At 49.3% G+C, this 20,606-nt stretch overlaps 8 protein-coding genes across 8 annotated transcripts; 4 read left to right on the forward strand and 4 right to left on the reverse strand.

Moving 5' to 3' along the window:
* Positions 1-659: 659 nt before the first annotated feature.
* On the reverse strand, positions 660-2,957 carry JN550_012050 (uncharacterized protein; the record flags this gene model as incomplete). The annotated part of the gene is made up of 10 exons (XM_049310484.1): positions 660-1,049; positions 1,106-1,266; positions 1,338-1,491; positions 1,575-1,927; positions 1,985-2,056; positions 2,108-2,131; positions 2,197-2,371; positions 2,434-2,485; positions 2,570-2,646; positions 2,721-2,957. The coding sequence occupies 10 exons, from the start codon at positions 2,955-2,957 to the stop codon at positions 660-662; spliced, it is 1,695 nt and encodes a 564-aa protein (XP_049166009.1).
* Positions 2,958-3,820: 863 nt separating this feature from the next.
* On the forward strand, positions 3,821-5,696 carry JN550_012051 (uncharacterized protein; the record flags this gene model as incomplete). The annotated part of the gene is made up of 5 exons (XM_049310485.1): positions 3,821-3,905; positions 4,008-4,249; positions 4,314-4,565; positions 4,627-5,382; positions 5,445-5,696. The coding sequence occupies 5 exons, from the start codon at positions 3,821-3,823 to the stop codon at positions 5,694-5,696; spliced, it is 1,587 nt and encodes a 528-aa protein (XP_049166010.1).
* Positions 5,697-6,101: 405 nt separating this feature from the next.
* On the reverse strand, positions 6,102-7,499 carry JN550_012052 (uncharacterized protein; the record flags this gene model as incomplete). Its single annotated transcript, XM_049310486.1, has 1 exon — positions 6,102-7,499. The coding sequence occupies one exon, from the start codon at positions 7,497-7,499 to the stop codon at positions 6,102-6,104; it is 1,398 nt and encodes a 465-aa protein (XP_049166011.1).
* A 2,260-nt stretch (positions 7,500-9,759) lies between these two features.
* On the forward strand, positions 9,760-10,941 carry JN550_012053 (uncharacterized protein; the record flags this gene model as incomplete). The annotated part of the gene is made up of 1 exon (XM_049310487.1): positions 9,760-10,941. The coding sequence occupies one exon, from the start codon at positions 9,760-9,762 to the stop codon at positions 10,939-10,941; it is 1,182 nt and encodes a 393-aa protein (XP_049166012.1).
* Positions 10,942-11,711: 770 nt separating this feature from the next.
* JN550_012054 (uncharacterized protein) lies at positions 11,712-13,577 on the forward strand (the record flags this gene model as incomplete). Its single annotated transcript, XM_049310488.1, has 1 exon — positions 11,712-13,577. One exon carries the CDS (start codon positions 11,712-11,714, stop codon positions 13,575-13,577), a length of 1,866 nt encoding a protein of 621 aa, XP_049166013.1.
* Positions 13,578-13,941: 364 nt separating this feature from the next.
* On the reverse strand, positions 13,942-16,346 carry JN550_012055 (uncharacterized protein; the record flags this gene model as incomplete). The annotated part of the gene is made up of 6 exons (XM_049310489.1): positions 13,942-14,105; positions 14,158-14,195; positions 14,246-15,630; positions 15,795-15,847; positions 15,975-16,153; positions 16,285-16,346. The coding sequence occupies 6 exons, from the start codon at positions 16,344-16,346 to the stop codon at positions 13,942-13,944; spliced, it is 1,881 nt and encodes a 626-aa protein (XP_049166014.1).
* Positions 16,347-17,152: 806 nt separating this feature from the next.
* Positions 17,153-18,027, forward strand: JN550_012056 (uncharacterized protein; the record flags this gene model as incomplete). The annotated part of the gene is made up of 2 exons (XM_049310490.1): positions 17,153-17,579; positions 17,630-18,027. 2 exons carry the CDS (start codon positions 17,153-17,155, stop codon positions 18,025-18,027), a joined length of 825 nt encoding a protein of 274 aa, XP_049166015.1.
* A 566-nt stretch (positions 18,028-18,593) lies between these two features.
* On the reverse strand, positions 18,594-20,036 carry JN550_012057 (uncharacterized protein; the record flags this gene model as incomplete). Its single annotated transcript, XM_049310492.1, has 4 exons — positions 18,594-18,724; positions 18,781-19,434; positions 19,482-19,817; positions 19,868-20,036. 4 exons carry the CDS (start codon positions 20,034-20,036, stop codon positions 18,594-18,596), a joined length of 1,290 nt encoding a protein of 429 aa, XP_049166016.1.
* Between the last annotated feature and the right edge of the window lie 570 nt (positions 20,037-20,606).

Raw genomic sequence — 20,606 nt, forward strand, 5'->3', positions numbered from 1 at the left:
ACCCCTATAATTTGGGGGGCAGGACAAGGCCTTGGCGCTTAACGAGCAATGATTCTTCGGGTGGAAAAGAGACGCCTGGAGAAATGGGTGATTTGGTGTTGCAAGCCTCAACTCACTGGTTGCTATAAGACGAGCCAGCAGCCCGCGGCTCATGTTGGTTATATACATGGCTTCAGCTCTTGGTTACTAGAGTCCGAGAAGGTCTTTGTGAATTTCACGACTTGCTCTGTTGTACTGTATATGTCAGCAAAACATTCATTCGGTAAACTGGAACTTGTCCGAAAACCCTCGGTCTCAGGGCCGCTAGTCTGCCTAGCGGGATCAATTGGCGACGAAGATCGTCGTTAGTTCTCACGGGCCACGCAAGACAAGCTTTTGAACGAATCAATGACCAGTCACACAGCGGCCCCTCTTTGGATCATGCGCAGCCGAAAGTGCCAAGTCAGCCCCCCTGTGGGGACGTTCCTTTTGTGGTTCGGGGCCGAATCGCCCTGCTCGCACCCGAAATGCTCACACAAAAGCCTGAAGCTGACTGACAACAACATACAAGTTGTAGACTCAATTTCCGCCACTATTCTATACCGTATATATAGCGAATATGAAGACACAATCACTCCAGCGACTGATCGTGGGCTCCACGATGCAATCGTCCTTTTCCTTTAGGGAGCCCCTTTCCCTGGCTGATTCTTCTTTCTTGTGTCCTTCCACCCCATTCCCCATGCAGCAACGAAGCTCACAACAGAGAGAGCAACAAGAAGATAGAAGACTCTGTCAACGCTATTAGAATACGCCAGCAGCAGTCCATCAAGTTCCGGACTCCCGGGCGGAACAAGAGCGCGCACTGCACTTGCACTTCCACCAGCTGCAGAGGCAGCCTCAGGGGTGACCGATGGGGCGTGTTTGGAGAGTTCGGTTGCCAAACTCTGCGTAAAGATTACTGAGGCAACGACCAGAAGTATGGCGCCAAGGATATTTTGACAGAATATCTGAAAGGCGATAGCGACGGGGATCTGTCTCCCTGGCATATTGTTTTGTATTGCAATCATTGCCTGTATTGCGGTCAGCCAGAAAGGAAATACTTCAGCCGGTTAAATATTAGATGTACTGTTTGCATTCCAGCGCCACGACCAGCACCCAGCAGGATTTGGTACCCAACCCATTTCGCTGTTTCTGTTGTAGGTGAGAAGGTCGACACGAGACCGTTTCCGACCGCGCTCAGAATCCCAGCAGCGATCGGCCATGGTAGATAGTATCCCAATTTTGTGACTATACAAATATCAGCCTGTCTGATCCACTCCATACAGTCTCCGAGTTTCCGAAAAGGAAGCACTTCATACTTAACCATCCAGAAGCTACTACGAAGAGTAGCTGGCTGAAGATGCTTGGCAGCAAGTATACTCCACTGAGCGTAGGACCGACTCCCTTCACAGCTTGGAAGTAAATGGGGAAGTAATAGCTGGCGACGAATACCGTACCCAGCAAGAACATGCCCTAGCCAACGGCCATAAGTTTAAACTCTATAAACAGAGAGACACACATTTCCAGCCGAACCAGTAGGATACTGTTCTGCTTACCTGGAGAGCGCTGCTGATCGCGATCTTATGTTTGATAATTGAACCTGGAATCATCGCCTTGTCTCCCACTCGGCGTTCCCAGAGAATGAAGACTATTGCGGCAACGCCAGCACCGCAGAACAGACCAATGATGACAGAGCTGGACCATGGATAATCGTTGCCACCGAACTGCAACGCGAGGAGGAACATAAGCGAGGCTGGGACAAACAGAAGGAAGCCAATAAGGTCTAGTTCGGGGACAACCTCCCTTACAAGTGACAGTGTGAACCGGGGCTTATGGGTCAGTTCGGGGATATGGGTTAGAACGAGAAACACCAAAGCCACGGCGCCGATGGGTAGGTTAATATAGAAGCCTCAGCGCAAGGTCAGCCAAAGAAGATTATTGAATGACTGTTGGTGAAATGACTTACACCATCTCCAGGTTGCGTACTCTGTAAGAGAGCCTCCGATGAGTGGCCCCGAAATCAGTCCCAGCTGCCCAACTGCAGCAACAGTTAGTGTTCAGTGGCCGATCAGTGATCACGTATACTCACACCCCATCATCAAGCTGGTGTACACTAAAAGAAAAAAATGTTAACCAAGCCATCTCTCTACGAGAATCGGGTCTCAACAAGGGACCTACATGCACGCTTTTCCGTAGAAACTGCCCCAGAGATCATGGTCAAGCCCCCATTTATCAATCCTGATCCTCCGAGGCCGGCAATTGTGCGACCACCGATGAACATGGGTGATGATTTGGCAATTCCGCATATCAGTGACCCAACCTCAAACACCACTACGAAAGAGATGAAAGTCCACTGAGCCCAGATTAGATATGTGTGCATACTTCCCGAACGACCGAGCCTTCGGACTAACTAACTTTGGTGTTGAAATGTGTGTAAAACTTTCCCGTGAGTGGCTGCAACGATGCGCTAGCAGTCCGTCAGTAACTGGTGCTCAGTGATACAATGAAAACACTCAGAGCCAAGGCTAGCACAACCGCAGGTTTAACGTACCTTGCTAGCTGATACGCAGCAGCATACCAGCCCACGTCGTCCAGCGCGTGAAACTCACTGGTGATTCTTGGAACTGCCTGCGATTTATCAATAATCATCCAGCCATATCTGACAAGCCTTGAATTGGAATTGCCTGGTTTGACTGGCTTACAGTGCTTATGATTGATACGTCCAGCAGGATCATAAACACAACTAGAGTCGTACTGCAGACAACAGCTGCCAACTTCCACCCAGAAAGAAACTTAAGAACCTCTTCATTTGTAGCAGAGAGCGGTGTTTGAGTCTCCGTTTTCACTTCAGCTGGAGAAATCTTGCTATTTGATTCTCCCTGTTGCGGTGCCTCTTCATGTCCTATGGACTCCGTCGAAAGCGTTGGCGTCTGGGTCATTTTGTCGTCCGTGTGAGATGATTGCAAATATGCTTGGCCGAGGAGAAAATGCTGGTCTTGCTTTGCCACTTTGGTTTCAAATAGGAACAATTACTGGATCTCAATGATTGCTGAGTTCGTGCGTGTATTCCTGCCACGGGCCTAGCAAGAATCAGGAAAGGGTCTTCTGGCGCTGTGTACTTTCCAGATTCTCCGGCTCCACCAACAACAATTGCACCGATATCAGCGGTACCGCTTACAAACAAAGCGGTTGGTTGGCTGGCCAAGTGCCGACATTTGGCTGCGTACGCAATCAGCGCTGTGAGACCTGCCTATTCCCTCTCCAGTTTGCCGGTACCATACGACTTTTCCATCTTTGCTGCGTTTCAGGCCGTTATCTCGAGCCAACTACCCAATGCATACTAGCGGGGAGTATCTTTAGCAATTGATCATAAAAATGCGGCAGTGCATGACCCCTGTTCAACAGAAAGGAGGAATGTGGGCCGGACCCACGCAAATGTGCCGGATGTGCAGCAGTTGCCGCAGGGTACTGCTACGACGTTATCTAATGGCTCCGCAACGCTGCTACATCTTCATGTATTTACATGCTGCCGACTCTGTGGGAAATGTCCATATCGTTTTGAGATTTCTTTCGCGGCATGTTATCCGTGGCACGCCATTATCGAGACGCGCGTAAAGCGATAGAGAGTAACCTTCCAAAGAAAGAGATCAAAGCCCAAGATATTGAATATAGGATATGCGGAATACACTTCGGCAGGTAGGGATGGATGAGTTTAGTAAGTCTATAAAGACAGGGGGAGTTGATGTTCTCCCCCTGGGTCGAGCACAGATGTTGACCAGTCGAAATTCTCACACTATCAACCATGGCTGGCTGGAAGCACGCGTTCTCCATCTCAACGGAAGAAATTGAGGCGGCAACACCGCCTGGAACTGTGGTATTTGCTGGTGGTGAGTTCGCAACTTCTTTTTCCATGTAGCCAAATGTGTGCTCGAGATGCGCCTGCTTGGTATCATCTATGTCATGATTTCGAGTCTGACGATCATTTCCAGATCATGACACCGAATTTATTGAGACACCACATGGGCCCGCCCGATTTCCGAAACCATCAGAAGATCCCGCCGACCCTCTCAACTGGCCTCCGTGGCGCAAACATGTACTCCTTCTTGTTGTATCTCTTTATTCCTTCGTTGCCAATTTCTCAGCTTCAAACATTGCTCCTGCTCTCCAGATGTGGCCCATGTTTTTCCCACATGACATCAGGCCATTTACGGAATTAAGCAGGCTCATCGCAGTAAGTCATTAGCCCTCCACAAAATGTCGGAAAAGAATATATCACTGAGTGTTTCGGGGAAAAGGTGACCGTGCTGATGATTGGTGCCGCCAACATCTGGTGGGTGCCGCTCTCCAACATTCTGGGACGTCGCCCGGTTCTCGTTGCGGCCACACTGATTCTCACACTCTGCGGCATGTGGTGCGGCCTTGCCACGAACTACGACTCCCTGCTCGCGGCACGGATTTTCCAAGGAATAGGAGCAGCAGCAGCGGATACTGTTGCTCCAGCTGTCGTTGGTGACGTGTATTTTGTAGATGAGCGAGGCCGAGCAATGGTAAGTTAGCCTGCACATTAACGAAGAAAGGCTTCCAGACTTACCACAGCCTTGATTGTAGGCTGTCTACACAATATTCCTTGCCGCCGGATCTCTTGTCGGTGGCCTGGTGGGCGGAAATATTGCAGGGCAGCTAGGCTGGGCTTATATATTTTGGATCGACGTTGCGTTGGGGGCGGCGTGCGTGATTGGCACCTTCTTCCTCGTTCCAGAAACTTTGTACGAAAGAAAATTTTCGTCCGAGGTCACCAACGATACAGCTTTAGCCACTTCGACCACTTCGAAAGAATCAGGGCCACAAGTCAGCCATGCACCGTACACTTTCGGAAGATCTATTCTTTTCACGAAGCCACGTGGAGGTGCCATATACCACTTCACGAGTCCGTGGCGTGTACTTGCACTCCCCGGTACGTGGGTCGTGACTCTCCAATACGGAGGATTGGTTGGAGGCATCGTTACCATCTCAACGATTGGTCCACAGCTGCTCGCCATGCCACCTTATCTCTGGGGCAACAATGCTGGGTTGATTAATGTTGGTGGCTTGATTGGAACCGTCTTGGGTGCTGTGTACACGTATTTCGTGTCTGACGCCCGTGTCAAAAGCTCGGTAAAGAATCAACGCCAAAGGCACCGTTTCTTGGAACCAGAGGCCAGATTACCTACGATATTTCCCTCCTTAGCCATCGCAACCGCTGGTTTTCTTGTCTTTGGATTTTGCGCACAGAACCCGGGCCCAAACGTCTGGGTAGGTTTGGAGTTCGGACACGGGATGATTGCGTTTGGCTTGATGCAAGCGCCTTCGATAGGCTTCAATTATGTGAGTTCCTCATAAGTTTCAATGCCCGACACTCAAGATCCTGAAATGACTGACTGGTAAAGTTGATCGATGCATACTCGTATCTAGCGGCGGATTGCTTCGTGATTGCCGCGATTCTGCGCGCTGTTGTAGGATTCGCCTGGTCCTTCTTCGTCGCAGAGTGGACCCAAGAACGTGGAGCCGCCGAACCGTTTGGAATTTTTGCTCTGTTAATGGGACTCTTCTCATTGCTGACTGTTCCTTTGTGGATATACGGAAAACGGATGAGAGTTGCGACGGCCAAACGGTTTGGTGCAGTGAAAGTCGCATGCTAATAGGCTGCTGGTAAAAATGGATTTACTGTAGAAAGCAATGCAGAATGGTTTCCCATGTTTAGCAATTCAATGCATTGAAGATTGCGTTATAGAAATTTCTTGTCCGTCATTTGAATCAAATCCGTCTCTCGGTATGTATGCAATTCATGAACCCTGCCCCTATTCGAAATGGAGACCTCGGAGCTAAGATACCTGCACTTTTAGTTGTGATGCAGATCACAATATATTCAGTCCTCCGGTCACAGTCCATGTGGATTCGGCATCATGGCTCGCTACTTTAGCACAGATAAGAGTTATAGTCAAGTATTTTCTTCCTTGTATTGCGTACTCTCTTTGCAAAAATCACTATTATATGTTCGCAATAGAGTCGTGCATTTATAAAGCCTTCTGATGAATCTAGGAAAATCAAACTGTGTTCGCGTGCTTCAGGATCTGCCGCTCGATTATAGAGATAGCGTCCAAATCCTCGTTATCCTGCATAAGTCTCAATGCGGTATGCTTGAAGGCTGGGTCCGTGAAGATCTTGTTGCTTGCTTCCAAGATCTGTTCACCCGTGGGCCTTTGTACCTTCAAATTGATTGCAAACCCAGCGTAAGCACCTCTCGCACACACCTCGGCCTTGTCCTCGCTAGTGCCAGCTAAAATCATGGGCACACCATTCAACACACCATGGGCCAGGCCACCGTATCCCCCGTTTGTAATGAATATGTCGGCATACTCAAGTATGGAGTCATATGGTAGAAAGTCGACCACTCGGGCGTTGGCTGGGACTTCGAACCCGTTTTCTCCGTGGATCGTAGCACCTCTGACTCCCAGAATACAAACTACAATGACGTCTGGCCGTTCGGCAAGGCCCTTCAGTGTTGGAAGGATCAAATCTGCATAGTCAAGGGCGACCGTGCCCTGCGCAACGGCAACGACCTTCTTTCGGCTGTCTGCAGGCAGCACGGCATTCGATTGAATCTCAGACCACCAGGAGGGATACTGGAAGTTTGGATCGATCTCCCCTTTTGGAAGAGCTCCACAGAAACGAATCGAAAGGTGAAGGTCAGATCGCGGGTATTCGAGGCTGGGGACACACAGCTGAAATGTGGTGTCGTACGAATCCAGCCAGGCATTCTGGAAGAACACTTTAGGCAACGACGTGCATCCAAGCTCTTTCAAAGTTTGATGAAAGACCTTGTCGGTCCCCCCGAATGGGCCTCTCACTAGCATTTCGTTTATGATTTTGTTCCTTGCGCGGCCTGAATCGGTAGAATCGGGCGGCAGACATGGTCCCGTGATCCCAGTGTCAACACTCAGAAGCATTATGGGAACTGTGTTGATGTTGATGGTCTTTGGAAACTTGGTATATCCCTTCGGCAATGGCGCGCCAAATATAAAGGGAAGCGGGGCCAGAGACATGGTCTCGGTTATCAATACAACTTTCCGAGAGGGCTCTCGCTCCCGGATCAGTTCAAGCAGCGAACGAAGTTCTAAACTTCGTGGTGCCATTTGCTTGATGAACATGTTTTCCATATCGGCCATTAGAGTGGGCAGACCTGGCGGCAACTTATGTCGGGAACCTAGATATGAAGGGTCGGCGAAAGGTGTTTTGGACTCGTAGAATTCGGCCCCGGTCTTCTCGATGGCGTTCTTGAATTCCAGAGCGGACATGAAGAGGATTTGGAAACCTCTCTTGACTAACGCCTTAGAAAGACGAAGGAGAGGTGTTGTGTGGCCCATCACCGGGGGTGCCGTCAGTACAAGCAAAGGCTTGGTGGAATCTTTCTGTGCGCTCTGAGAATAACCGTCAGCTACCATATTGCTTTGCGTGGTCGTCTCTCGCTTAATTGCTTTGGATTGTTGAAACCAACAGTATGAGAAGCCCTTTCATTGTTTTTCTCTCCTTTCGGACTGTCCTCAGCGGATATACCTGTTGACTGGATGCCGTTAGATGCTACAGCATAGTTTTAGCCACCGTTCAATGATGTGGATCTGAGGTACCGTTACCAGCCATATCCGGCATGGGTGCATCCGCCATTGTAGGGGTCAGGTAGTTGATGCCACTCGCCACCTGTTGAGAGGCATCATCAGTTGCCACACTGTCGTTCGCTGTCATGTCGTCAAGCTGTATCAAGGAGTACGTTGATAACTATAGTGAAGGAGATTTGAGTGGGTGGTTATTAGCAAGTAAATAAGGAAATTCCAGGTATGGAGCACAAAATCATGAAGGAAACCCCAACGTGAATCCCTATCAGTATCAACGAACTCTATTCGCAAGCAAGCTCAATTCCATGGATATCTAATCTTCTCTGTCAAGGTACCTGTGGATGTTGTACCACCGGAATAATACGGGATGAGGGCACACACGTATGCAACTCCATACGCCTCCCTAAGCTGGCAGGAGGATTCTTGCAACATTACAACAAGTGAACTCGACCAGAGATATGGAAACAGTCCTTCTCTGTGGGTGCCAGCGCCCCTAATCACAGTCACGCCCCATACAAAGCTACAAGAACATCCGTGTACATTACATGGTCATGTATAGGCGCCATGGCGAATTCATACATTAGGGTTCCCGTGTTTCAAGGCATGTACCTACACCCCACTACGGTGGTGGTGTTATCTGCAGGGGTAGGGATGTGGGCATATCCTTGACCGCTGAATTGCAACTGAAGTCAAGGCACGAGTCAATAAAAATGACGGTCGCACCAGTCGAATAGCAGAACTTTAGACGCGTAATATGGAAAGAGATCAACTACGTTTCAATAGTGTTATCATTGCTGTTGAGGGCGACGGTGCACCTGAGACTCAAGCCAGGCTTGCCGGCTGGCCCCCACACGGGAGAGGCCCCACCCGCAATCGTGCATACATTTCCAGGGGCCAGATCGCCGAGCACATCATCAATGCTTACGCGGCCCTAGCATAGAATTGACTCCAGATGGGCTTGCGGCGGCAGCTTGTAAATATAGCAGTCTGAAAATAGGCGATAGTAATCTAATGAGCTGCCTAATACGATCGGCAATGGCTTTAGCTAGCTGTCCTATCTCGGTTGATGTGTCGATTCGGAGACTTGTGCCGAATGGATGAACCGGATACTTCACGCAGAGCTCATTGTCTATTACTCGTACTTAGAGCCCGTCGTTATCTACTTGATAGAGTAAACGGAATAGTAGGGATAATCGATTGCCGTCTGCAGTGTGATTGTACTGTAAGATCCGAGCCATGACAGTCAGATTAGAATTCATGTCCGATGACAGCAATGTCGTTTCGAAGCCACTTCGCACCCAACCATATTGACCTAGGCATGTGGCTATACGGTGTATACAAGATTGTATACTTTTGTTACCGTACTAAGAAACGTGAGTTTACACAGGCTGAAGCTAGGTATACTTGGGAGATTGGGAGTCTTGGCGCATTCCGGCCCGTATCTAGACCATATGAATGTAATGATGTATTAGGCAATGCAAGAGCCAGTGGCGCACTCACAACCGGGGTGAGAACATGTAGCTAAAAGTTTGGGTCTCGATAACCAACCAATGAGAATTATTACCCAAAGAGGAACAGCTCAGGAACACTTTTACTCGTTACTTCAAACGATAGGCAATCTCATGTCCATAGATATCGGGCGACAGTGCCAATAGTAGAATGTGGGTTCGGGACTTTGAATACCATCGACTGCTTCTTTGCGTAGCCACGGTAGCCACGCACGATGCAGGGTTGCAATGGGGTAGCCCGACAAGTTTCTAGCAAGGATTAGAATGCATACATGATACACAAGTCCATTGGACCGTTTGCCAGGGTGCAAGGAGTCAGGCTGTTCTATCAACATGAATAGCCAGATTGCTTGTGACATGTACGGCGTCCTTCTTATATTCTGTATCCTACATTTATTGCTACGAGACCCATTGAAGACTGTGATCTGAACCATGGAAAGTCAATCCGGAGAGTGCATGCTGACACCTCGCCCTTGTCCTAACCGGTACTTCTGAGTTCGGCCTTTCGTTGAGCGGTACAATTTGCATTTGCAGCTTATCCAATGGCTTGCCCGGAGACCATGTCCATTGGCAAACATAGCACAATGAGCCACCGCCCGTTCCGCGTTCTCGGACTGTGCAATGGCAGCATTCGAGGAAATTCAGAAATCCTTCTCAAAGCCGCACTTCAAGAAATCCAAACCTCAACGTCTGAGCCTGTGACCGCTTCGTGGATCCACGTGCCGTCAGTGGTTATCCCGCGAAATCCCAAGCCATTGGCATCCGCCGCTGATGTGTCGCTCGGCAATGTAGTGTCAATGAAAGCCGGTATATCATCCGAAGATTTCTTTGCAGATGACAGGCGCGCCGTACTCGATGCTATCCTGGATGCGGACGCCATCATATTTGCAACTCCTGTGTATTCTCATCAGCCACCTGGCTTCCTAAAAGCCGTTACGGACCGCATCCTGGGACCATTTACTGACGCCGCTTTTGTTCAGCGTGTCTTGGAACGCAAGAAAGCCGGTGATCCAAAGTTCAAAAACCATCCAGTGGACTCCCGCGTCCTGAATCCCAGAGTGGTGGGGTTCTTAGCTGTCGCGGGATCATCGCAGATGGAACATGTCACAATGGCGCTGCCGACCCTGCACCAATTCGTATATCCAATCCATGGGAAAGTGGTTGACCAGGTCGTATTGAATGGATACGCAAGTCCTGGATCCGTCATCTACAAGAATGGCGGCAAGGCGATTGAGCGCGCGAAACAGCTGGGCAGACATGTTGCTAGCCAGCTGGGCAAGAAGTTCGATGATGCCGAATATCTCGGTCCTCAGCCGGACGGAGCCTGTCCGTACTGTCATCTCGCAAAGTTTGACTTTCTTGGAGGGCCTAATAATGAAATCGGCTGTCTCGTTTGCGGTGCGAAAGGGAACTTGATTATTAAAGGAGGCCTCATCACTCCTTTCTGGATACATGAATCCAGCTGGAGCTGCATCACGATGGAGGGGAAACGGTTACATGTCGATCACATCCAAGAAGCCTCAATGGAGGAAGCGAAAGCATTGGAGTCCTTTTCTCCCGCGAAGGTTGAGGACGTTAAAAAGAGCCTTCTGGATACTGGCATTCCAACTACGCCGTTGCCAAGTCAATCCCGACATGGTGCCGATATTCGACCATACGAGATGTCCAAAGGGTGGTCGAGGTTTGGAAATATCTGGGGGCTCAGCAATTGCCTGCGGTATGGCCGCCATAGCCCTGCTGGTCCCACCAAAGGTTCCGAGTTGTGAACCCCACATGCCGTCCTGGCCTGTGATCCCGGGTGTCCTGCACCTGACGAACGGACTGTGGAACCTTGTCAGTGTTCGCCAGGCATTGGCCTACTCAAGTGCTGATTCTTAAATGATTGGATCGAGTTGGTTTAGTGGCTTCAAACCCATATTTGTCACGCCCCTTCCTTTGCCCCTTTTTTGTTTTAATGACTTAAGACATGTTATAGAGCAAATATTCAGCACTTGGTTCTTCAATCATTCAACACTGTTATGAATGTATTTACGGGATGAATCAGGTTACACAACCATATTGAGACGGAAGAGACTTGTCACCCATTAAGACATGTCAGATAAGGTTTATACTGAAAAGGGCATCCCGAATCATGAAATCGACTTCCGGTGCACACCGATGGTGTTAATCCACCGTACCTCTGTAGGAATGCACATCAAAGCCTTCGAACTTAAAGTAGAGATAACGATGTAGTATAGCTCACAACAAGGCAATTCTTTTTCCGACGTTAACCATTCATTTATAAAATAGAGATATTAAACCAAGAAGGCTCCCTTTGTCTCTAATACCACCATTGTTATCTCTTAAGTAAATATGGGACAAAGAATACACAAAGACGAATTTTTCTTTCAGTGTGTAGGGTCTCCCTTGCAAAGATTTAAGCATGTGGACACCCCGATCTGTTTCCGGAACAACTTGGGATAGACAGCAGTTGGTTCCTCACCAGGACGTCAAACTTTTCCGTCACTGTCACAGGTACCGTTTTGGTATGTTCGCAATGGATCCGTTGGTTTTCGGCAATATGGAGAACACCAGCAATAACAGGATGGCATGGATTGAGTCTCAGCTCTCCTCGCTCCAGCAATCTGTCAGCACGATCTCCGATCGTCCCTGCAAGGACGCCCGAGAGGTTGACGAGAAGGTTGAGCACATCCGTGACACCACGAAAAAGCTTGCAGAAAGTATTCACGCCCTCATATTTGACGAGAAAACAGCACTGTTCAACGGTATTGAAGAAGTGAAGCATGCTTCGATCGACATGAAATCAACGATAAAAATCTTGCACCGGGACTTGAATTCATTTCAAAATCGCTTGAAAAGTCAAGCGGGTAGTTCGACAGCATCCCTATCCGGTAATCAATTTGCCAGTCCTACCCAGTCCGACCGACGAGACAACAGGCTACGAGAAATTTTAGAAACTCAGAGACAGAAATTCGAGGCACAGATTCAGGCTATCAACGTTGAAAGAAAAGCAGCAGAAGCTCATTGGCAAGCGGAGTTCGAGGCATCAACGTCTGCCAGAGAGCAAATTGAGTCCATGCTATCGCAACAGGTTGAGGACGAACAGGAGAGATGCCGGCGGCTTTTCGAGTATATTCAGATTCTCAAAGGAAACATACGTGTGATGTGTAGGATCAGACCTAGCTTGAAGGACGTGAGTGCAGATGATCTCGTTGACTTTGGCCCCCCTGAGCGAGGTCAATTGTCCAACAATTGGGCCAAGATGCTTCTCCCTGTCCCAAGGCAGCGAGTTACCGGCGAAATGGTCACGGACACAAAACAGTTCGACTTTGAACGAGTTTTTGGTCCGGATGATTCAAACGAATCTGTGTATGGCGAAATCCGTGACTTGGTTCAGAACTCCCTAATGGGTGGGAAAGTCGCCATATTTTGCTATGGCCAAAGCGGTTCCGGCAAGACTTTTACTATGAGTCATCGGGAATCTGCCGACGAGCTCACTCCTCTAGATGGTATTATACCACAAGCCCTGGGTACTATGTTCCGTGCGGTGCATGACCAGCCCCGGTTATTTCGGTATAGCTTTGAATTATCATTGGTGGAAATATACAAGGACGATATATTTGACCTTTTGATATCTCCCAAGGGCGGCCAGAAAACCAAGATACGCATAGACCAGGCCCAGTGGAATCCCATTGACAGCTGGGTTGAAGCCAATGAGATGTTAGAGAAGGCTTCGAGAAGTCGAGCCGTTGGGACTACGAATCTCAATGATTACTCGTCGCGGTCGCATCTCTTGTTGTTATTGAAAACCACCAGAGAGACGCTCGAAGGGAAACGCAAGGGTACAATAGACTCTGGCCTTCTGAATCTCGTTGACCTGGCTGGGAGTGAGCGGGCTGCGCAATCTGGGGCAGAAGGGGAGCAGTTGCGTGAAGGAATTACCATCAATCAGTCGCTGACATCCTTGAACCGGCTCATCACGTCACTTGGCCAAGGCACGCAACTATCGTTCGACTCAACCCTTACGAAGGTCTTGCGGCCCTGTTTCAGTAAAGACTGTAAGACCTTGATGTTTGTCAATGTCAGTCCTCTCAAAAGTGATTTTACACAAACCGTTCAGACGTTACAGAAAGCACAGGAGGCATCCAAAGCCAAATTAGCTTCGTCCACCCGACGTGCCAACCCTGAAGACCCTGCGACCAACAAGGCGAAAAAGAAGTCTCCCATCGCAGCCAGCGGCTTGCCGACCCACGATCCATCCCCATTATCAAGGAGGCAGAGCACACCTGCTGAACATCCATTGCGCAGAGTGGCTGGAAAAGTGTCGTCGTCTGCTAGACACCCTGCATCAAAATCAACCTCGACAACTAGACTGCCGGGGCTCTCCTCGAGTAGAAAATGATGTCGCATTTTGCAATTCAGCAATTTATCATCCAAAGATTAGGATCATAACAAGGCACCTGAAAGCGTTTACATGTGTGCAAAACCAAGTGGTGACCCATTCCTCCAAGCTCAGACAGGGGGAATCTATGCAAGCTCCGCTCGCAGTCGGCGGGTCCGACATTGGGAACGTTTTCAAATATAATATAGATAGCATAATTAATAATTTGACTCAATTCTCCTCAAGGGTAGTTCAAATTGTTATAATTCTTGGTAGTGATTATATGAGAAACCAAGTCAATCGGCAGTAGTCCCGGAACTCGTGAGAGGGATAGTTTCATGGGCGCGCTATCCGTTGACCTGCGGATACTTCAAACCGTGTAAACTTACGCTGGTGTCATACTGACCCAACACCCATGTAGCAAGGATGAGTTTATGGCCACCTTCAAAACTGGAGGTCGTTCGTCTTTCCTTTCAATGTATTTAAAGGCTTGGAGCAGTCGAAATGCTACCATGGCCATCTGGGTAAGTGCAAATTGTTGACCAATGCCTAATGCCAAGAGTGAGACAGTTTTCTTGCCGTACCCTGACAATGTACTCACATATTCGTGGGCCACCGTTGAAGGGCAGGTACTCGAAACTGCGCAAAACTATTAGGGCAATCGAGATGAAAGGTCCTGATTGACTTACCCAACTTTGAGAGATTCCCATCGCTCCGGTCGAAAATCATGCGCATCATCTCCATACAAATCGTGACGTCGCTGCATTGTCCAAACTCCATAGCGGCAGACTGAACCTTTAGGAATGAAAATGGGAGACTTTCCATCGGGTCCTCCACCTCTAGGAAGGATGGTGTCTCGTATTGCCTCTCTGGCGTTGCTCGGTACTGGCGGATTGAGCCTCAAGGACTCCTTGACCACCCAGTTCAGATACTTCAAGTTCTTCAGTTGTTCCCAGGTTGGGTCAACCACACCCAAATCTCTAATTTCGTTCCGAATTCTACCAACGACTTCAGGTCTCTGAGAGAGCTTCAGAAACATATAGGTCAAAACGCTCGTAGTCGTGTCACGCCCAGCTAGGAAGATGCTGAGTAGCTGACTACGAATAACCTCGTCCGGCTCCCCTGCCCGCAGCAACTCGTCCAGAAAGACATATCTTCTACCTTCGCTGGTGTTTGGATTCGTGGATAGGTAGCCTTTCCGAGCCTCAACGAGTTCATCAACATAACGATGGACAAACTGTGCATACTTGTTGAATTCAGAATCCGGGAATACTTGTGTGACCCACCCAAGACGGGCGCGCCAGGCGATCTTCACGATTGACGCGTCGAACCAGGTGCCAAATTTGACATCGCGTTCTGCCGCAGTACCAAGAACATCGGTTGACCGTCCGAACATGAAGTCGGAGATCGAATCGATTGTGAGCATCGCAAACATGGCTTGGAGGTCAAAGCGGGTACCATCTCTGGGAATCCGCTTGGTGAGCTTTTTTATATGCTTATCAAAGCATTCGAGGTCCGATATTTGATCTCTGACAAATGCAGGCCGAAGCATGGCCCGAGAATGCTGCCATTCGGGGCCATTAGTAGTAAATATCGAGTGAGACCCTAGTACTGGTAAGAAGCCCTTGATGCGTTGTTCTGGAATGATCCAGTCCTCAAATCTGGTACTAAGTATGGTTTTCAAGTTATCAGGATCGTCTGTAATTATTGTCATGGCGGTCTCTGGGAACAGTCTGGTCTGAAATGTCCGACCCCATATCTGCAGTTGCTCAGCGCGGAGCTGGAGGAATCTGTTTGCTTTCAGGGCCTTGCCTGACTCCAGTAGAAACGGGATGCCGAGGGGGTTATTTCTATATGTATTAATTGGTTTGCAGCCGCTCTGGGTCATCTTCGTGTGATAAACATGTTCTGCACGCAATAATGTCTGAGTGTATACGGCGAACAGCACCAGGACCACTCCGATGGTCTTTTGGCGGACACTTAGAACTCCCGTTTCTTTGTAGAAGACATCTACCATGAGGGCAAGGGCCGAGACTGTGATAATCGTTATGGCAAATACGTAGATTCTGGTGGCCTGTTTCCGTTGAGAATCCATGATGCCTACAGGTACCAATCACGCCGACGCCGAGTTCCAAGGCCCCGGAAGTAGCAATGAGGTAATCGATTGCCCGTCCCGGAATGTTTCTCGAACAGGCCACGTTGATAGAGCTCGCTAAGTTACCCTGACGTTTGACTTACGGCACGATTCACCCAAGGCGATGAAGTTGTTGGGTCAATGGGTGAACCGTCCTCTGCCTCTATTCAGTCAGCATGCGACGTGCGAGACTATCAGGGTTGACAGCTCTAGTGCATCAGGCGTCAGCATAACAACCAAACCCACAAACGCGGGAGTTGAAAGGAACATGCGCCTCACCTCACCTCTTCCCTGTGCAATCCAGTGGAACTGTTGGCATCTAGAGCTTGAATGCATTGCTGGTGCCCCATCCGTCGCGCGACCACGACTCTCCGTCCCTCGGGCCAGCCTCGAGCTGACAGGTGGGGTCCGTGGGGGATCCATCTTCAGCTGCGCTAGCTCAAAAGCGGGGGGAGCACCATACCTAGGTAAGTTAGCGGTAAGTTAGCGGCAAGTTAGCGGTAAGCTAGGAACTCGAGGTCGTCTGGAACCAGCTGAGGCTGCTACAACTTGCTCCATCGATTCACTCACTGCTCTTGTCAATCTCTTACTCACGTGGGCGATTTGTACTCGAGCCCCGGTTGATCACCAGTGTATTTTTGATGCACTCCAATCATGAGCAATGCTACCACAACCTACAATGCTTGCGCAGCCTTGCGGAGAAGGCGGCAGGGCGAAAGGCAAAGCTGATCGCAATAGCCGTGGGAACGTTTTGCCGCCTAAGGGACTCACTTTTGTGGTGTCCTTCACTTATATCACATCTCTTGACCGATTTATGAGCACATTTGCTGCCCTAGCGTTGATCGGTACGACACGGAGAATCCATTGGCGAAAGGATTCAAGTGTAGCCGCGCAGAATGACTACAAAAGTAACAAACCGTTCACATGCTATTACTGACGCACAGTGACCTTTTCGGGCCCCTACTTGTAATAATCTTAGTAAACTAGGCCCACAGGTCGCATTCAAATTTCTCGCCTTGATACAGTCCTTAATGGCCATGGGAAGTGCGGAAACCAAAAAAAGTTCCAGCGGACAATTCTTCCCCCCCATTGGCCACCTACTGTATCCGGGGTGCAACTCGGAGAGCCCTTTGTGCATGATGGTGGGTATTCAACGGCAGAGGCAATCTCAGCTGCTAATTAGCGAAGACGCCCACGCGCCGTTTTTGGTAAGGATACCGAATCAAGCTCGCTTGCGGAGCCTCGGATCAGATAACTTAAAACTGACCGATCATGTCAACCCTGCATCTGCAGTGGAAGCAACATAGGTGGTGTCACGGGAGGCTTCGTATCAACTCGGAGTCAGGACGTGGCTTTTTGTGAGCGCCACCATGGTTGTCGATTACATATAGTACCGTCAAGTTGCCGTTGCCCTGCCCGATGCTCCTGCACACAACATACCACTTTCTATTCTAGTATCATTATGGAGGAGACAAAGCACTCGAAGAGTTACCCCGTGGTCCTACCAGCCCTAATTCCGGACATCAAAAGTGTTTACGATGTCTATTTCGCATCCTTCCTGAACGAAAAGATGGCGCGCATAATGGTCGATATTATCTTTCCCGGGGGCATCATGGATGCTGAAGACTTCCGGAAAAACCATACTGCTGGGACCTTGGCATATTGGCATTCTGCCGACTCCCAGTACACGTTCAAGTGCGTCGACAACCATAGCGGAGATGTGATGGGTATGGCACTTGGCGATATCATCCTGCGAGAGCGAACGCCAGAGGAACGGCAGTTTACAGGCATCCCCTGGCTTGAGGGCAAAGATCGGGAAAGAGCGGAGAAAGTCATTGGCCCCTTGGCCGAGATGCGAGAAAGGCTATTTGGAGGTGCCCGCCATATTTGTAAGATCCCAGCTGCAAACGACCAAGAGACTCTCCTGACTAATCGACAGATGTCCATGTCATTGCTGTTCACCCGTCCTATCAGCGTCGTGGTGCTGCCAGGGCACTGATAGAGTGGGGTATCGATCTCTGCGACAGATCAAACCTCCCTATATACCTAGAATCTTCCCCGACCACGATGCCACTCTATAAGAAAATGGGATTTGTAACGCTGAAAGAGAAGATCGTCCACAAGAAAGAAGTCTTGGGAACAGATGAAGACATCGAAGTCCCCCTGATGGTGCGAATGCCATCTTACGCAAACATGACTTTTGACCAGTGGCGTGAGAGGGGCTACCCGGACTTCGAGAAGCCAGGCCTGTCGACGGGTTCCGGGTCACATATCCCTGTTCTCGGTGGCCTGATTTCGCGGGTTGTGAAAATGTTGACAGGGTTGATCCACTCATGACTAGCACAGAAGCTGAGAAGTTTAGCGAGGTCATAGTGGTGGAGAAGCCGTGGAGCTGGATTACTGTACCAGCTAACTAGTGCTACTTGTGGCGTTTTCAAATATTTACGAGTCTGTTTCCTGCCCACACGTGCACTATGCCTAGGTACTTGTGAGATCCCGAATGTGACACATCACGGCCATGTCGTTGGGTAAGTGACCAATTGAAACTAGTGAAACCACTCGGCTCTTGCTAGCCGAGTCTTGCCAAGGAACACAGACCGAGGTGGCGAGACAAGATTGGGTGCAGGGTAAAATAACGTCCGTCCTTCCAGTTTCGGAAGCATCAAATGGTGGGTGCTTTGGCACTGGTATTGCCCACTGGATCTTGACTGAAATCCTATTTAGTCCGAATGGTGATTGTCAAATATCGAATAACACGAAAAATTGTATCAATCGAGTGAAACAGCAAATGAGGGTGGGCAGCACCAACCTCTACTAACTTAGGGGAGCGCATTCAGTTGCCTGCACATATTGAAATGCTATCGTTGGTCTAGGTCTAATATACTGCAAATACAAGCTCAACATCAACTCCTCGCCAGCTTCGTCCAAACAGACCTGGCCTCGGGTATCAGGTACACTAGGATATTTGCAGCAGATTGTTTCCAGGTTACCAGCGAACCTGGCTCACATCCAAGTCGGAGGTAATCCCATATAACTATGGAGATGTCAATTCTGTTCATCTGATGGATGTTAGCATTTTTGAGTACTCACTTCTGAATCCAAGATCTTGCTCGAAGAAGAGGCGCATAGTTCTCTTGCCTGACTTAACACCTAAAGGCCCGTACGAGGCTGCTGATTTGCCGATGGCTACAGTAATCATTGGTGGGATATTGCTGAGCTCCTTTAACTTTGGCGCCTTTGCCGCTTTCGAAACCTTCTGTTGAATGAGTTGGCAAACGTTGAATCCCACAAGTTTCCCCATGTGCATAGCGGAGCCACATCTTTTGATCCCCGACCAATTAATCATGTCTCCTGCTGCAAAATGTACGCTCGAGTTCGGAACGGTGGCGGCTAGTTGCAGAGAAGGAGTTACGTTGACATAGCCCTCCTCGGTTAACGACTCTTTCGGCAGGAACGTGGTTGAGGGCACACTTCTCGAAATGGCCATTATCACGACACTCGCAGTCAGACGGTCTCCGTTTGAGAAGTCCACCTCTTGACCGCCGGCAACTCTCTTGTTGTTCACAAGCCTGCATTTCAGCATCACTTCCACTCCGGCGTCCCTAAGAAGCTTCAGCGACCGGTCTTTGAAAGTATCCGGCAAAGGTTCCGATGATAGCAGCTTGTCTCTCGAATGGGCCAATATGACCCTAATATAAGGGTAGCATATCTTCAACTCGGCAGCCATTTCGATACCAACGGCGCCTTGTCAAACGTTAGCTGACGTCGAAACCCAGAGTTCAAGAACTCACCCCCTCCGATCACCAGAACAGAATGAGAGCTTTTGGTGATAGCATCAATATGTTTCCCAGCTTCTGCTAGGTAATCGACACGATTCAGTCCCTGGGGGACTACTGGCCACACTCTCCTTAGTCCGGTGGCGCCTACAAAGAAGTCATATCTCTCCAGGATCTTTGTATCGCCTTGGATAATAGTAGCCTCCAGGAGATCGCAGCTGATGCTTTGAAGACTTCCGTGGATGAATTTGACATCCGGTCTTTGCAGAATCTTGATGTGACGAAACTCAACCCAAGCCTTTTCGGCGTAAGCCTTATCAGCTAGAGCCAAGGGCGTGCCAATGACATGATCTAGACACCAGTCAGCATATTCCTTGTAGATCCCCAGCTTGATATCGTACAGAAGCCATCGCGCTCATCGACTATGACAATTTCCACGGGGACCGGCGGCGAGGATGTATCACACCTCTCTAGAATAGTGATCGCCGCGGCAAGACCAGAATAGCAGCCTCCAGCAATCAGGATCTTGAAGGCGTTCGTTATATTGCTGCCATTCGATTTGGCCGCCATGGTTATGCGTACCTTAGGTAGGCAAGAAAGGTTCCAATTATTCCAGCTATTGCATTTCCCAGGCCCTGTCGCATGGCATCGGAAGAGAAACACAATATAACACGGACCAGACTGAACTATTGACCGAGCGTAAAGCAGCAGCAACAACAAAGTCCGGGCATTCAGCCGGCTTCGGAATCACATAGCGGCAACCGATGAAACTATCAGAAAATCTCTGCGGCGGATGACTGCTTTATTGCATGTGTGAAGAACTTGTTCCAATAGCTCTCCCGTGCCAATAACGGATGGACGCACCAAGCTAGCGCCCTCGGGACTCGGACTGGATCGGAGGGAGAGAAACGGGGATTGCCAAGACGAGACTAGAACATGCATATGCATATGGCAGCTGCATTAGCGCGATCAGATAACTCTAACACGCACTAGGTCGGCTGAGCTGAAAAATTTATCTGATCCTGGGAGCACCAAGCTTTGACGACCCTGGACTAATGTTATGTTAGTGCAGCTGATCGTGGACAGCTCCCTTTCTCGGATGTTCTGGCCGCAGCCACCCAAGCCACCGTCACATTATCG

Source organism: Neoarthrinium moseri (genome assembly GCF_022829205.1).
Source record: "Neoarthrinium moseri strain CBS 164.80 chromosome Unknown scaffold78_Wmoseri_CBS_16480, whole genome shotgun sequence".
In the NCBI taxonomy this organism is placed as follows: Eukaryota; Fungi; Ascomycota; class Sordariomycetes; order Amphisphaeriales; family Apiosporaceae; genus Neoarthrinium; species Neoarthrinium moseri.